This window comes from Balaenoptera musculus, chromosome 2 (genome assembly GCF_009873245.2).
Source record: "Balaenoptera musculus isolate JJ_BM4_2016_0621 chromosome 2, mBalMus1.pri.v3, whole genome shotgun sequence".
NCBI classification, from domain to species: Eukaryota; Metazoa; Chordata; class Mammalia; order Artiodactyla; family Balaenopteridae; genus Balaenoptera; species Balaenoptera musculus.
The window spans coordinates 82,753,524-82,771,042 of NC_045786.1; the positions used below are offsets into that span (position 1 = coordinate 82,753,524).

Genomic DNA, 17,519 nt, shown 5'->3' on the forward strand with positions numbered 1-17,519 from the left:
GCCTTTACTGTGACTGAATCAACAGCCTAACTCCTCCCTCTGCCCAGCTGTTTCCTTCACTCCGCACAGGTGTTATTCCCAAGAGAACTTGCCAGTAAACTTCTTCCACACAGATCTCCCTCTGACTCTGCTGCCCAGGAATGTGACCTAGGCCTAAATTACTCTTGTTTTCTCCATGGTCAATCTAAGGTATTCCCTCAGCATTAGTATGTGAGAGCAGATGTAATAGTTTTCCTTTAAAATAATTTTCTTCTGATTTCCTTGGGGTTTCTTCATCTATTAGCCATATATTAATGGAATTCTAAGAATTTACAGAGAAGACAGAAAGGATCTAGGGAGACTCATTCAGGAGAAGTGTTTCAGTTTATGGAAATGATTAAAGAGTATAGATTTTTTGCGCAGCTGTCAGTGGGCTTATTTATTGTTCAGGTAAAACTTAGTAAGTGAATTGATCATTCTGTTTTCAAAATAGTAAGGCCAAATTGTATGTGTATTTCTGCACCCAAATGATGCACAAAAGGCTCTACAAGGATTTGTACAAATTAGGCAGGGCCTCTCTGATATTGATTACTTTTTCTCAGAAAATTGTTAAACGATATTATCCGTGCTGTAGGATTATAACTTATCATTTCTCCTTCTTCTCACCCTTTTCCCCTACGAAATGGGTGTGAGACCTAACCCTCCCTGTGTGGTTCTACCTCAGCATGAGCATGGTGCTAATAAGAAGGGAGGAAAAGGAGGAAAACATCTGCATTCTTCCAAATAAATAGATTCCAATGATGTATTATGCTCATTCTCAGTGTAATGAGATTCTGTTCACCAGTCTGTTGTTAGAGGATTAGGGCCAAACTGTATCTCTTACTGTAGTGTGGCTCTGACAGCAGCGGAATTGAAAAGAACCAGGAACTGCTGCTGTCCACTGGACTCTTTTGTCAGGGGACCATGACGGCCAGCTGTCTTTGGATCGGCTGGATTGAAACGCTGGGAGTCTGCACTATCGCTGTGCTTGAATCTCTTCAGCTCCTTAGGGGCCATTCTCTTTCTAAATAGGCAGTACATAATTATCATGGAAAATATAGTTAAAAAAAGAACAATAAGTATAGATTTATTAAAAGCATGGCTTTGTAGTCAGGCAGATTCAGGTTGTAGTTCTGATTCTGCCACTCACATGTGAACTTGGAAGAGTTTTCTTTTCTTCTATTTTTACTCTCCAATTGTCCTTTAAAATACCAATATTTGTAATGCCAAAAATTCAAACAGTCCAGAAAAGTATACAATGAAAATGGAGTCTCCCTTACATCCCGGTTCTCCTTTTTCATTTCCTTTCTCTAATGGCTACCACTGAACAGTTTCTTGTGTGTCTTTCAAGAAATTTTCTATGCATGGAACAACATACATATGTGTAGGTTTATCCTTGCTTCAAAACACAGAATCTTACAACACATGTGCAGTGTTGTGCATGTGCTTGTTTCCAACCTAATAATGTAACTTGGAGGATATTTCACATCAGTGCATATAGACCTATCTTATTCTTGTTAATGCCTGCATCGTATTCCATTGAGTAGATGAGCCATGATTGGATAGGTGTACCCTGGTATATCTGTCTAATTCTTATTGATGGGCAGGGATGGTTTCTCATAGATTGCTATTACAAATAATACTGTAATACACATCCTTGTATATCCATCTTTGAGCACCTGTATGATCAGTTTTTTAAAGTGGAATGTCAAAGTATGTGGACATTTGAATTTTTGACAGATGTTGCAAAATAGGGCAAAGGTCTCAATTTCTTTGAACTTCAGTTTCCTATTCTGATTAAAGTTGCTAAAATGGGGGTAGAAACAGTACCTATCTCATAGGGCTGCTGTGAGGATTAAATGAGATAAGATACTATTCAGTGTTGCCAGATGTAGCAAGTTAAAATATAGGACATCCAGTTACATTTGAAATGCAGATAATGACAATATTTTAGTATAACTATATCTGAAATATTACATGGAACACACTTAAACTAAAAAATTATTGGTTGTTTACCTGAAATTCATATTTAATTGGGTGTCATTTATTTTTATTTGGCAACCCTATACAGGAAGGGATCAGCACACTCCCTGGAGTACAGTAAGCACTAAATAAATTGTTCATTGCTATAATTCTTTTTTTTTTTTTTTAAATATTTATTTATTTATTTATTTTTGGCTGTGTTGGGTCTTTGTTTCTGTGTGAGGGCTTTCTCTAGTTGTGGCAAGCGGGGGCCACTCTTCATCGCAGTGTGCGGGCCTCTCACTATCGCGGCCTCTCTTGTTGCGGAGCACAGGCTCCAGGCGCGCAGGCTCAGTAATTGTGACTCACGTGCCTAGCTGCTCTGCGGCATGTGGGATCTTCCCAGACCAGGGCTCGAACCCGTGTCCCCTGCATTGGCAGGCAGATTCTCAACAACGGCGCCACCAGGGAAGCCCCCTGCTATAATTCTTATTAGACATTCAGGGAAATGCTATCATTCAACAACTGTTTTTAGAAATAATGATTCTATATTCATTAATTTACTTATCATTCATTCAACAAATACTGAACGCCTACTCTAAACTAGGCATTATTCTAGGTCCTGAAGATACAGTGGTGAATAAAACAAAGTCTGTATGAGCAGTTGAATACTTTTGTATGTTATAGATCTGACATGGGCTTGAGATTAAGGAAGAAAGAAAGCTCAGTGTATGTGGATTGTTTGGTTAATTAGGTGAGGTCAATTATACTGACCTTCTTTATTATCTTCTTTCTCTAGTATGCCAACATAACTTCTGTAGCTTTTGAGGAAATCTTCTTTTCAGGAATCTGTGATGCTAATGGGCAATCAGGAGAATTAGATTGTGGAAAGGATGACAGAAGACTTGAGGAGACCCATGAAGATCTCTTCCTTCTGCCCCTTAAGCTTCAGCAATGGGCTTGGTATCTTGCTCACGGTAAATACTTGATTTCTAGCCTCTGGAGCCAGTGGTTCAGTGACATGGAGAATGGTAGGTGCTATCCCACTCTCATTTTCTCAAGGAGGTCCTCAGCAAATTGTAGCAGCTCCTAGTATGCTATGCCTTATCAGGAAGAAGCAGGTTCAGACAAATTTATCAACGATTATTAGATACAGTTGCTATCTCTCACCACCTTTTCTCAGAACTCAGATTCTCTGATGTTCTGAGAGTAGATATATAGTTAGTGGGTGTGTTTTTAAAAATTCTTTCCTCAAAATAATTCTAGTCACTATTCTGTGACAATTAACCCCATATGTTTTATGGTACCTTTGGAATTTGAATTTTATGAGTCCTTTTCTTGAATTTTGGCTTATTATGTAGTGATTGGCTTGTGAGCTTATAAGGTAAAAGCTAACTTATTACCCCAACTATTTTTGAAAAATCTGGTTCAAAGAAGCATTAGCTAGATTATTTCCGTTTCAAAGCCTGAAGCAATTATGTGATGATACTGATAATTGAAGCATATTTAAAAATCTTGGAGTTTCTTGATTCAGTGCAATTACATGAATTAACTTGCTTTCAGAGTATTTATATACTACAAATCCTCTAGTAGAGTGGGAGGGCTTTTCTTGACAATGGTAAAAGCAAAGTTTGAAGGTGCCGAGTCTATGGTGCCAAGTGTCATTTTCACGTCTCACAAGGCCACCCTGTGTTCCCTGCACAGAGCTATGACCCAAGCTTGCTTCAAACATGAGTCTTGGGAACAGCTGCACCACACATGGAGGGCCAGGGAGTGTCTGTTTTCGTTATTTCAGGATGATGGCAAAATGAAATTACTATACAAGCTAAAATCTTAGAAGTCTAGAAATGTTTTGAAGATGAACCTTAAAGGAAATTTTCCTATCTGTCCCTCCAGTCTTCTGATATGTCTTTGATGTTATGAAGTCAGTGATGGTGGTAGTGTGTAGGAAGAGAAAAATGGTGAGATTTAAAATATATTTGATTTAAATGCCTTTGCAGATCTTCATCAGTTTATGCTTGTTAGTAAGTTTGGGTACTTTTGTAGCTATGATCCTTAGTGCTAACTGAAGTGTATCTCTGAGGTCCTAGTTAAATGCAGTTATAATTACCTGGTAAGAAAGAATAGGAAATAACATTAAAAAAACTCCTCTGATTGTGTTATACATATTGATTGTTCTACAGATATATATATTCAAATAAGAGGCTTAACCAAGACATCACACACAACATATGGTTTACTGATGTCTCCAGGCCCTTTTTCTTCAAAACCCTAATTACATCTGTAGAGTATTACTTTCTCCTCTCCAAAATAATCTGTTTTGTACTTCTTCCTCTTCCTCTTCCTCTTTGTTCAGTTTCTGGTAGCCTCTTCAAGTCATAACTTTCTATCACAATCTTCTTTGTAAGAGTTATGCTCTCTTCTTGGTAGGATGCTGTGTACAAGTCTGACAAATGTGTCTGTGGGTTGGTTGTGTAGGTTGTTGATGAAATAGTTAGATAGCGCTAGGGTCAGGGTCAACATCCAGGGAATACCACTTGCTGTTTTTTTGTCATATTGGTCATTAGTTTTGGATAATATTTCCTTTGAGGAAATTTCTCCCATGTTTGTGTACCTTTGCAACAATATTTTGCTTCAAGTTCTGAAAAATTTTGTCACAAACAACATTGTTGCCTTGTGAACTTCTCTATAGCTCATAGCCCACAGAGGTGATATTGTGTCCTGTGGAATTTGTACATGTACATTCCAGAAGGTTTTTAAGATTTCAAATACTGTTAGTCATAGACTTTGGAAGTAAAGTGTTTGGAGTGCTCATTTTTAGGGAAGGAATTTCCATTGGAATAGGTGGAAAGGGGTAGGTGACCAAGGATAAGAGTAGGTGTTGGAAGATATCTGGAGTTACAGAGGGGCCTTTTGGGAAGAGGAGCTCCGAGGTATATGTTCTGGGCAGAGGGCAGACAGGTGGCAAGAGAGAAAGAGAGAAAAAGGAGTAGAGTGAGATAAAGTAAGGGAGACTGGGCTCATACATGGTATTACAGATATTTTCTGCTTTCTTGGCCTGTTGGATGACATTAGCAGACTAATGGTCAGATCTTAGTGGGGGTTGGTCAGATGATTTATTCTGAGTGTTTTTCTATTTTTGGAAATATTTAATACGTTAGAAAGTAGCGGGTAAAATACAGATAGCGGTGCGTGTGGGTAGGAGGAGAATGGGCATGAGAATCTGGCATGAGGGAAGGGATTTTTCTCTGCTTTATCACTTCTCTGTATTGTCCCAGTAGGAATTCATATTGACCATATCAGATTCTTCCTTATCAAGGATTCTTTGCATGCCCTGGGATTTTGCAAATTTTTTTCTTAAAGAGATTTTATTCCAGTATTTTTCCAAGTGTAGCAGTTAATTCAAGTAATTCCCATGGATATCACCAGACTTTTAAAAACATATTTCCAATTGCTTTGGTTTTATGGGGGGAAATACTATGACACTAGACAAGTTAGAATTTATTACCCCAAATAGTGGCTATTGTTACTTACCTGTGGAAACTTAACTCTCAACTGTGCATTTTAAAATGTATAAGAGATCCTGTAGAGTTTCCTTTTAACTTGGGTTGATTTTTCGATTTTGGTGGAAGAGGTAGGACGTGGTCCTTTGTAGAGCTTATAGTATACAGGTAGGAGGAATAGAAGTTTGCAAATGAGACTTAGTATCATCTCAGCTTCTTCTTGAAGCAGATGCACTTTCATTTTATCTAAGATACTGTCCCCTGAGAAATGTCACTAACGCTCCAAAGGAGATACCCCAGGAGAAACAGACCAGCACATAATCTATCCATACCTGTAAAAATAAATAAAATGAGATTTAAAGACTTCCTAGGGTCTTTCATTTTCATTGAACTAGATAAAGTGCAGAAAAGTATGGCATTGGAAAAATGATTGAATTCTGGCTAGAGATGAAAATGCTGCAATTGAAAACTTTCCAGAACAACATGTACTTGGATCCGTATTAAAGAGAAATTCTTTGAGTGTTTAAGCCAAATGACCCAGCGGGGTTGATAGTGTGAGGCATATTTCACAGTTGTATAAATATTTAAAACTGTTTTCCAGCTTATAAAAGAAGTAAATTAGGTTGTTTTTTAAAAACTGCACAATGAAATTAACCTGCCCACCTTAACTTGTTGGGGAACCTGGCCTACTCGTCCCAGCCTTCTCTCCTAGAAGGGAATCGCTGAGAAAGAAGTGTGATGAAGGTCTCCAACTTGGAAAACAAAGCTGGTTTACATTTCAGAGAACTTCAGAAGGGATGATTAGCATCACGGATACTGCCACAGGTGGTCTGTTTCCAGATGGCCTGTCTGCCTAACTGTCGCGAGGGGCCTGACCAACTAGACACAATGGCTTTTTGTCATAAACCCCTTTGAACTTGGTGAAGGGTAGACCTGCGACTCCATTATATACGTGAGCCTTGAAGAAAACAGTGCAACATCTTGACTGTGTTCTCAATTCTGAGCTGTTGGTCCTAGCCATTAGAATGCCACCAAGCCTGCCCTTTGGCCAGAGTGCTGTGGATGATTTGTAGGTGGTCTTTCTTGTTCAGTTTTCTAAGGCTTCTTTTGTCACCCATTGCTGTTCTTGTCCTTTCCAGAATTTTTATTCTTTTGCTCTTACTTTCATTTTAGCTATTGCCCCGTTGCTTCTGTCTCCTTCATTTCTTGCCTCCAGTTAAACAGACTTCTGAGACAACAGCAGTCATGTTTTTATATTTATTAATATAGAGGTTGAAAAGAATGTTAGTGACTGAATTTATTTCTTTCCTTCCCCCTGAGTTTTTTTTTTTTAATATTCTGCCCAAGGATATGCAAGTAAGAGTTAATAGCTGCTGTATAAAGCTGGTACCATGGGGTGGTGGAAAGAGCACACAGCCAAGAGTTAGGCATTTTGAGTCTAGCCCCAGGGATAACTAACTCACTGGGTGTCTTTGGGCAAATCACTTGACTTCTCTGGGCCTTAGTTCCCACATCACTCAGGTATAAGACTTTGTTATGCAAGGTTCTTTGAATTTAGTATTCTAGAAAAAAAGTCTTATCTGCTTCTTCTGTCATATGATGCTCCATTGTGAATACATTCTCTTGATTCTTCTCTGTTCCCGAAAACAATTAATTTTGTTTTTGTTCTTAGACTGCAGAATGAAAAATGGATGAATGTCAAAGTGGGAGACATCATTAAATTAGAAAATAACCAATTTGTTGCTGTGAGTATTTAGTATTGTTTAAGAAATTTATCTCAGGTTAAAATAGCATATGTACTAAAATATTTACATTTGCAAATTTAGTAAATCTGCGCTAATTTAGCATAATTAAGGAGGGAAAACCAGGATGTATTATTAAAAAAGTCTCAATTATAAAATATTTGAGAGACGTATTGATTAATTACTTTCAATAACCTGATAATTCCGATAAGGCTGAGTGATTATCACCTTGTTATTTCCTTTGGGAAATTAATAGGTAAAAACTATTTAAAATCAGGCTGTCAATTGTTTGATGTTAAATAAGAGCTTTTAAAATGCTCCAGAGTACTTTAAAAATAGTTTGTTCTCACATAGTTTGAATATTATCCCCCCAGTTTGAATATTATCTCCCCAATAACGGAATTAATAATGTTAATATGCAGTATCATAGAAGAAAAGATTAGCTATAGAAAGAGAAAATGGATGTTCTTTCCTGAATAATCACGATCAGAAAATGTTGATTGAATGTTCTTAATAAATGCTATTTATGAGGTTTTACTTTGTATATCAAATGCACTATAATTTATATTCTCAAGCTGCCTGTGTTACAGTTTCCTTAATAAAATTCAAGGGGTCAGTTAAAACTAAAATATATGTGACTAACTATAGCTCGTATTAAATGCAAGGCTATAAAAGCTATCCAGATCAGAGATTAAAAATTTTAACTATTGTAGTCTTTATGTCAAATATATATTAGATTACTCATGAAAATTTTTGTGTTAATGCCATTTTATTTATCAAGCTGTGTTCTTCATTAAATTTGAGACATTTTCCCACAGCGTAAAACAAATGGCCCCAAGATCTATTTACAAGAACAACTCAGTTAAGACTCTTAAACATTCACTTTCAGAAACAGTCTTCTTTCATTAATGTATCATCTGTGTATACTGATTCTCTGGAACAACCCATGCTGAGGTGACTAGTCAGTGGACAGGCCTTTCAAAAAGAGTGCACACTTTAAATAGAGAATTGCTTGTTTCTCTGACAACCTCAAGCCTCTGGAAAATAGCTGAGAGCCAAAAATAAGCAAGAGGTGTTGGTGCAGCCAAAACGGAGGTCTCAAAGTCCACCCGATATAACCTGGGTTCCTTAGACGTAGGGCAGTCTGCCAGGTTTTCAAAACCTACTTACTTTTTTGGACACAATTTAAAGTGGCATGTCAAGCTTATTTTCCAGCTCATTAAATACTAGGAGCAGTACACTGAGGGTAGCATCTGTTAGAAGAACATACCCCGTGGGAAAGATTGAGGCTCAGTGTAAAATACAGTGTAAGGACACTGGGTGGGGAATTGGATGAGAACTTTTGCTCCATTCCTTCAGTGACAGCACTTTATCTTCTCTGCCTTTTGTTTGTTTCTTCACATGTCAAATCAAGGTGCAAGAGCATTATGTGATCTCAGAGATCCCTTCCAGCCCGTAGTTGCTGTGATTCTCTGTCTGAGCTGAGACTAGACTACAAGATTCTTACGAGCAAAGAGCACATTGATTTGCCTGGTCCATAACATCTAGTGTCATGTAGGATCATAGGGGGCAGTCAGTAAGTGTTGGCTGAATGAATTAATGTCAATCTTTTCTAAGAAAGAAGACAGGAAAAAAAAGAAAAGTGGATATAAATTTCCAAAATTCAGGGTGTTCTGGATCCATGAGGTACTAATATGCCCTAATTAAGAAAAGATCACATATATTCAGGGTTCTTTGCTTAAGAAGAAAGGACTCCATATAACTCATTTTGGTTCTACTTTCAATCAAGATAATTACAATGAAAAAGTTTTGGTGCTTCTTAGTGGATAATCTTAACTTTTTTTTTTAATGGGCATATATAGAATTCTAGGATGTGTGCATTCAAAAAAATTTTTTTGGAAATTACTTTATGCTAGGCATGGTGCTAGATATAGTGGAATTAGGAAAAATTAAAGTATCCCAAACACTTAACTATTATTTTATTTGGAATTGAATATTTCAGGGGAAATGCTAGGTAATTTCTGCTTAAGGTATTCAGTAAAAATAATGTGTTTTAAGAGCCCTATGGATATACTCTAACAGAGGTAAATATTGGACTGAACTCACTTATTCACTGATACTATACTCTAATATGTTCATTTATCAGATTCTTAGAGGTGAATCCCATAAAGGCAGGAGTCAAATTTGTGTCTCAAATCTCTTAACTCCAAGGACCTCATGGACAGCATATCTGTGCTCCAACTTGCCCTCTAGCCTTAATATTCTAATTTGCACTTCCCTTGGTCTTTGTTTTTAATTTAGTTGTATTTTCTGTGTTATAGAAAATAACACATGCTTGCTTGTTATTGCAAACCTTTCTGTGGAATGAAGCATGGAAGTCAAGTGTAAGTGCAAGCATCACATGGAAGGAAACCAGTTCCATGCATGCATGATTATCATTGGTTTAAAATGAATCCCACATTTAGATGAGTTTCCATGAAGTCAGTGATTCACGTGTCCCAGCACTGTCCAATAAAAATTTCTGCAGTGAAGAAAATGTTCTATATTTGTGCATCCAAATATAGAACAGCCAGTAGCACCTTGTGGATACTGAGCACTGGAAATGTGGCTAGAACAACAGAATGTTAAATTCTATTTAATTTTAATTAGTTTAGATTTAAATAGCCACGTGTGACTTGTGGCTACCTTACTGGACAGTGCAGATGTAGCCTTTTTATTGTGGCTACGTGATGGGGTAGAAATGCTTACTCCCTACTCTTTCCTAGGTTCGTTCTTCCTGTTTTCACTTGGAGGGGCAGCGCCAAAATAACACTGAGCGTCTTGCACCCCCTTGCTTGCTCCCCTCTCCCAGGAGTGACTTCTCCGATTGTTGAGTGTTGGGGCAGGGAGTGGTGTGCATGACCTGGCACCTCCTTCCTTCCCTTTCTCTTTGGGCTCTGTCTGTGTACAGAGAGTACGTTCTGCCCTGCTCGTTCGAAGTACCAATTTTACAGGAGTAAATCCCCATGGTGGGGGTAGCGGGAGGGTCCAGGTAGTTTCAAGCTTCCAGAGAGCTTCAACTATGACTAGATGAGTCTAACAGTGGTGAAGTGTTAGCCAGCCCACTGGGCCCACAGACCTAAAGCCTGGTCTCCAATAGCTTGATCAGTGACAAAGATGATATTTTTGTCTCCATTGATCTCTGTCTGACTCATACAATTATAGCTTTGTTGGTTTAATCTTTGGGTAAGTGAGGAAGGGATTCCTTCAAATGCCAAAACACCACAGTGCCTCTTGATTAGGTCACTCTGTTCAAAGCTTATCCATGTGCGGCTACGTGGCACCTATGAAACTCTTTTCTAGGACAAATAAATGTTTCTGTGGGTGAACTGCTGTAATCACTTAGAAGTGCTAATATAACTTCCTACTCCCTGGCATCAGTTGGCAGGGGCTGTCAGAGAGCTTACATTTGGGGAGCAACAATCACAGGTCTCTAAAAGAGACTCACTTCGGAGTTACTGCACAGAGGTACATCTTGGGAAACCAGATCATGAAGATCATGATAATAATAGCTCGCCTTTATTGACTGTGTGCCACATGACAGCCAATATTACAAGCTCTTTATATGACTTAACTCATTTAATCCTCACATTATCCCAATGGCGGCAGGTTATGTACTATTATTGTTCCCATTTTACAGATAAGAAAATGGAGGCACAGTGCCATCAGATAGCTTGTCAATAGGAGAGCCAGGAGTTTTAACCCCTCTCTTTACCATATGCTGCTCCTGCCTCCACTGGAAGACTAGGTCCTCATTACCTTGCGACTGGGCTTCCAGAGTCAGGGCCTCTAGGCTTGGATGATGGAGGTGAAGTGGTCAGAGAATGTTGCACCCAATTCTGATGCATAACCTCTAGCTGTCCACATTTAGAACTTCTAACTGGATTTATGTCACCATATCAGTACATTTTAAGCAAGGAAAGGAGCTTGCCTGAGATGACCAGTTAGCTGGCATGTTCAGAAGTTACTCACCTTTGTTTTCCCAATAAGGAAAACTGCCCCTTACCTTTTTAAAAAAAAACTCTGAAACACTTTTGAGCTGAATTTCCAGAGCTCCTATTTTTACTTCAGGACCAAGAAAAAAAAAAAAAAACATAGAGCATAATTCAATTATCACAATGAGATTGACTTGCATTAGAAGAATTAAGTAAACTGTGTGAGAAAAACACACTGCAGACTTCTTAATAAGTCCAGACCCTGGACCCTGGGAGCCAGGCCTACCTTCCTCCTTTATTTGACAGCAGTGCTCTTGTCTTGTTTGGCTTTTCTCATCTGGTGGTAGAAATAAACCTCTTACTGGACATGAGCATATTTGAACATCACATGAATTTAATTGTTTAGCTTATTTGAAAAACAGTCCAACCTCCATCCCCTCCACAAAAAGGCCTTCATGTTTTAGGTGTTTACAACAGTAAATTTTTGCTTTAAAACAAAGACATTCTTCTGTTACAGAACTGAAAATTTCACCTTAAGAAATGAAAGGGCTAGTTTAGCCTAAACTCCAGTGCTGACCATGGGCAGGCTTTGGCTTTCTCTTGACCCATCATCAGGGCATTTTCTCCAGTCTTTTTCAGCACTGTTTTTGGACATCCTTCCGGGGAGGCCATTTTGTGGTTGAATTGCCTTTTTCAGTTATTTTAAGTTTTACAGCTTCAAATCAGAGTTACTTGTTTTACTCTAATTGCTGAAATAAATCTTCCTTTTTTAAAAATATGTGAGACATTCAACATGCATTTGCTGGATCTGAAATTTAAATTTTAAATGAAAACATTAACTATAATCTTACCCATTTTCATTTTTATGACTTCATTCTGACTTTTGTCCACATCAACATATTTTTCCATAAGTATACTGCATGAGCCATTTTGTATTCTTATTTTTGCACTGTAAAAGAATAAAAGAAAAGATAATTTTGTAGATGATAAAGAAGAATTCCACATGTGAGAATGGCTTACAAAAAACGAAGGGAGATCCAAATATGGTGTTCCAGTTCTACAAATTTATCTTTCCATCACGTCATGAATCAAATCCCAATATTCTTTTACCATTGTAGTTTTGGTTTTTGAACACCAACGAAGTGAAAGGCTGTCAGTTTTTCATAGTTGTATTCCAGTGATTTTGTAGCCAACCTGTGGAAAGAGCATACATTTTGGGATCAGAGTTCCGAGTTCGAGCTTTGCCCTTTAACCTCCATGCGGCCATGAGTATGGCCTTATATTGCTTGGAGTTTTGGGATCATCTATTACATGTGATGAAACTTTCACCATGACTTTGTAAAGGCTATGGGCATTACATGGGTTAATTTAGCTCATCTAGTGCTTGTGAGGCCAGAAATTACCTTCCCAGGTTTCTTACACACACAATGGGAACAATATTATCCCCTAATGGGGTTGTTGAGAGAATAAAGTGACGCAATTATGCGAGAGTGTTTTGTAAACCCTTAAAGAATTCTACAGCTTTCAGGTGTTATAATCACTTGAGGTTTTGCTTCATTTGTTCTTTAATTCAACAAACATTAATCTTGCCTAGTAAATCTAGGAGTCCAGTGCCATTGGCGCCTAGAACTCAAAGATGTTCAAGGTTTTCAAGGTTCCTCTGGCTGGTATGTTTGTTTCAGGTTTCTGTGAAGCCCCTGCTTGGGCTTTTTGTTACCTGTGGAAGGTGGGAGAAGGAACATTGTGTTGAAAAACATTCCTTGATTCTTGGGAGACATAGCTGAGCCTTTCCTGGAAGGGCGTGGGGAAAAGGCACCAATAATTGACAGCAGAAAGTGCAAATGGGGGTCTAAGGAAGATGGGTATGGTTGGTCCCCCCGTGAGTTCCAATAATCACACCTTCCCTTCCCCGTGCTGCATTCCTGCTAGAATGCCTCTGCCTGCGGAGACCTGCCCTCCATTCCGTCCAGAATATTCCATTAGGCCCTTCCTCAACTACCAACCCGACGTACTCCCTTTCTCATTTGCATTCCTCCCACAGCACTTTGTTAATAAGACACTTAGAACCCTTGTCATATTCTGCCTTTACTAAACTATAAAATCCTTGAAGGTAAGAAGTTTTTATTTAATTTAGTACTCCTGGCAGTAAATGCCTTAGATGGCCTAGATTCACATCTCTACTTAACTATGTGGCCGCAAACAAGTTACTGAACCTCTCTGAGTCTCACATTGCTTATCTGTAAAGTGGAGATAACAAGACCTACATTCAGGATTTCTTTGAGTTAAATAAAATATTGCATGTAAGGCTATTGGCATAGTGCCAGACACATAGTAAGTCCTCACCAAATTTTGGCTACTGGTATTATAAACACCCACAGCTCAAACACCAGTTTCTGGATCGACTAGGAATTGGGTCCCTGAGAGATACTAAAGGGATCAGTTTTAAGGAGGATTGACCTGAGGCTCACAGAGTCATGGGGTTTGTTGGGCCCTAAGACCACCCATGTGTTGCCCCACTCCCTTCCCAGAACCTCTGACCAAAGGGCAACCCAGGACTAACAGGGCTGTTACTACAGCTCTCTTGCCCTTCCTTTCCAGAATGACTACTGAGTGCACATGGAAATAGGACGGCATGATGATGAGTGAGCTGGTCACTTATTCCACTGGATGCCCCGATGGTCCTGCCCCTTCACACTTCCTCCTCAACTAATGAATTTAAAAAACTTGAAGGGAGAAGTTAGCAAAAGGAAAGACCAAGGCTCAGCAGTGGGGCAGGGGGAACAGAGGAAGAATGAGGGAAGGCAGGACAGAGATCAGGGAGTGGGAAAACAGGAGGAAGGTTCAGAGGACATAGAGAAAGGTGACAATGGAGGTGACAGGAGGAGGCGGGGAAGGTAGAAGACAGGAAGGTAGAAGTCCCAGGTTCCCAGGGGGTAGAGAGAACAGGAAGAGTTAGCCCAGAACCCGTGGGGTTTACAGTTCTCAGTTTATGCCTCTAGGAAGTTGAGTCACTGCTTAGGAAAGAGTCTGGTCAGAAGGTGGCAGTGGTGACTCAGTCACATGTTCTGAGCCAACTGTGGCCAACAATTCCTCCCTTTGTTTATCGAAAATATGTCTTAAGGCAGCTGAGCTCAAAATTAAACTGTAACAAGAAAAAAGTAATGGTTCTTACTAGGCAGAGTTTTGAAGAAAAGCAACTCTATGTACAAATGGGTATCTTTCTCTAAACCTCATAACTATTTCAATCACAGATGATAGAATTAGGGAATTCTGGATTTTTTTTGAAATGATCCTGTTAAACTTGGGGAGGAGAACCATAGGCCAAAGAGCATGAAGCTCTACTGCTATTGTGCCTTTATTCATTGAAATTTAAATGTGAGAAATATAGTCAAGGTAAACTTTCATAACATTTTTTCACTTTAAACTCAAGATGGGTAATTTTTGGCTCAGGAGTGGCATACACTCTTCACATGTTCTCTTCAGAGCGGGTTTGCTCAGGTCACATTGTGAGAAGTCAGAAAATAAATAACTTCTGCCTTGACAGGCATTTCTGGCTTTTTCATCCAGAGTTGAGGCGGAGCCTTGATAGTGCAAACCCATTTATTCGGTTAGGGGTTGTCACTGAGTTGCTTTGTAGTTCTGTTTTATTACAACTTAGACAAAACTATACCCCCTCCCCCCTACATGCACCTACACCACGCCTATTTTTGAGTTGAAAATTTAAAAGCTTGAGACAATGAAATGAGTGGATTGATTCTAAATTTAACCTCCAAGGTTTGAGAATGGGGCAATTCAAATATTTAAAAAACAAAGGTAAGAAACCTTTACAGTTTTGGAATGTCAGTTGTACATTTAGACAGATCTAAAAAATTGTTAGGCTAATATGTCAAAATAAATTGCTAGAATTTTAGTCAATTCTTTTTAAACATGTAAAACCTTCAGAATTTCATAAAAACTCTCATTTAAAAATCAATTTTGAAATTTCAAATAAACAATTTCCCAATGTAGAAAGCTACCAGAATTCTAAAACTGAATTGTGATGGGTCATTTCCAAAACACAAATGGATGGCTGAATAGAATAATTTATCTCTGTGAAAGACCAGCTTCCCACCTCTGAATGTTTTCTGTTTACCATGTTCTCTATTCTACCCTGCCGTCTTGCTTAGCCCCTGCTTTTCTTCTCTTTCCTTTTTCTTACACGCCACCATCTTTTTCTTTTCTCTTGTTTATGTTTTAATCTTGTTTTTCCTTTAATCCTTTTCTCTTTTAAAAATTTCCTTGCCTCTCTTATTTTTTCTATTGTTTTCAGTTTCCTCCATCCTACTTTACTTTTGTCTTTCCCCATCTTCTTTTCCTGCCTCCGCTATTAACTGATAACCACGGAATTAAAGTATGTGCATATAAGTATTTCCAGTTATTTATTGGGGAAAGTTTTATATTTCCCATTAGTAATTATCAAAAAAAGAAAATAGAATTTTATATATTTCTATGAGATATATAAATTTTATATAGAAATATATAAAAATTTAAACATTTCTATTAAAAAAATTAAAGTGGCTATTAATTTATATGCTATCTCTCCCCTTGCTTATGTTCTGATGGTCAAGGGCATGCAAACCAGGAGCAAGGAAGTGGAGGGTGGGTTTGATTCAGAGCATATGGTAGAGAGGTGGAACAGAACTTCACCTCTCACTTTTTTTCTAAGGCTCTGATGGCTCGTTAGTAGTGGAGGGATGATACAGTGTAGAAGGCTTTCAATCAATCTTCCCTTTTCAAGTATTCTTTATCCTGGTTTTTCAAAATAGGCTGATCTGCTTCTCCTATCAAGTAGTGAGCCACATGGCCTCTGTTATATTGAAACTGCTGAGCTTGATGGGTAAGTTATTAAGGTCAAAATAATTATTTAGATTGGTTTTCAATTTATTTAAGAGTAATAGCTTTAGACAGCCACATAGCACAGGGAGATCAGTTTGGTGCTTTGTGACCACCTAGAGGGTTGGGATAGGGAGGGTGGGAGGGAGGGAGGTGCAAGAGGGAAGAGATATGGGGATATATGTATATGTATAACTGATTCACTTTGTTATAAAACAGAAACTAACACACCATTGTAAAGCAGTTATACTCCAATAAAGATGTTAAAAAAAAAAAGAGTAATAGCTTTAGAAACAGGACCTAACTTAAACCTTAAACCTTATTCTTAGATGTGGTATATGTATACAATGGAATATTACTCAGCCATAAAAAAGAATGAAATAATGCCATTTGTAGCAACATGGATGGACCTAGAGATTATCATACTAAGTGAAGTAAATCAGACAGAGAAAGACAAGTACCATATGATATAGCTTATACATGGAATCTAAAAAAAAATGATACAAAGGAACTTATTTCAAAGCATAGACTCACAGACATAGAAAACAGATTTATGGTTACCAAAGGGAAGGGGGGAGGGATAAATTAGGGATTTGAGATTAACAGATACACACTACTATATATAAAATAGATAAACAACAAGGACCTACTTTATAACACAGGGAACTATATTCAATATCTTGTAATAACCTATAATGGAAAAGAATCTGAAAAAGAATATATATATACATATATATATATATATATATATATATATATATATATATATATAACTGAAGAACTTTTCTGTACACCTGAAATATTGTAAATCAACTCTACTTCAATCAAAAAAAAATCTAAAAAGGCCCTAATTCTTCATTTTATTTTCTTGGAAGAAATAAGACTCTAAATTGCCAAGTCCATTTGCTAATTACTTTGCAGATCTTGTGAAACCTCTGTTTTTTCTCTTGAATTTATTTCTTTCAGAAACAGCAAGCTAAACATATATACGTAAATAGCTTTACACAGGGACTTTTCATTGAGATTCCCTGGAAGGGTTTTCTGTCTGTTTGTTTGTTTTTAATTTCAAGTGATTCTCTAAGGAAAATGAGAGGAGTGACAATCAAGATCCCTTGAAGAAAGAGGACTGATGTTACTTTAGAAGGCAACTTTTGGAACTGGGTCAAATGAAGATGTAGAGAGAGAAGAGAGAAATGGAGTAGGATGAAGTTTTGACATTGATGCTAATTTGGAATTTAGTTATAGACTGTATAGTAATTCTGTTTCAGTGGATTCGGTTTGTCTGTCTGACATCAAAATATTTATTGAATGCTTACATTTTAAAGATACTATATGTGTGCTTTAGATGAATTTCATCATTTAATCCTAACGTAGGTACTATATAAGCCCTGTTGTACAAGTGAGAAAATGAAGGCTTAGAGAGATGAAAGAATTTGTTCCAAACTTCT

The 17,519-nt window shown here is 37.9% G+C and overlaps 1 protein-coding gene across 5 annotated transcripts in view; it reads left to right on the forward strand.

The window, feature by feature from the left end:
* The window catches only part of ATP8B4 (ATPase phospholipid transporting 8B4 (putative)), a 305,563-nt gene that overhangs the window by 177,161 nt on the left and 110,883 nt on the right, over window positions 1–17,519 (forward strand). For all 5 annotated transcript variants that reach the window (XM_036844630.1, XM_036844631.1, XM_036844629.1 and 2 more), the window contains 2 exons: window positions 7,156–7,228; window positions 16,005–16,075. In XM_036844630.1, the coding sequence (XP_036700525.1) occupies window positions 7,156–7,228; window positions 16,005–16,075 (144 nt within the window). The remainder of the gene's footprint in view (window positions 1–7,155; window positions 7,229–16,004; window positions 16,076–17,519) is intronic.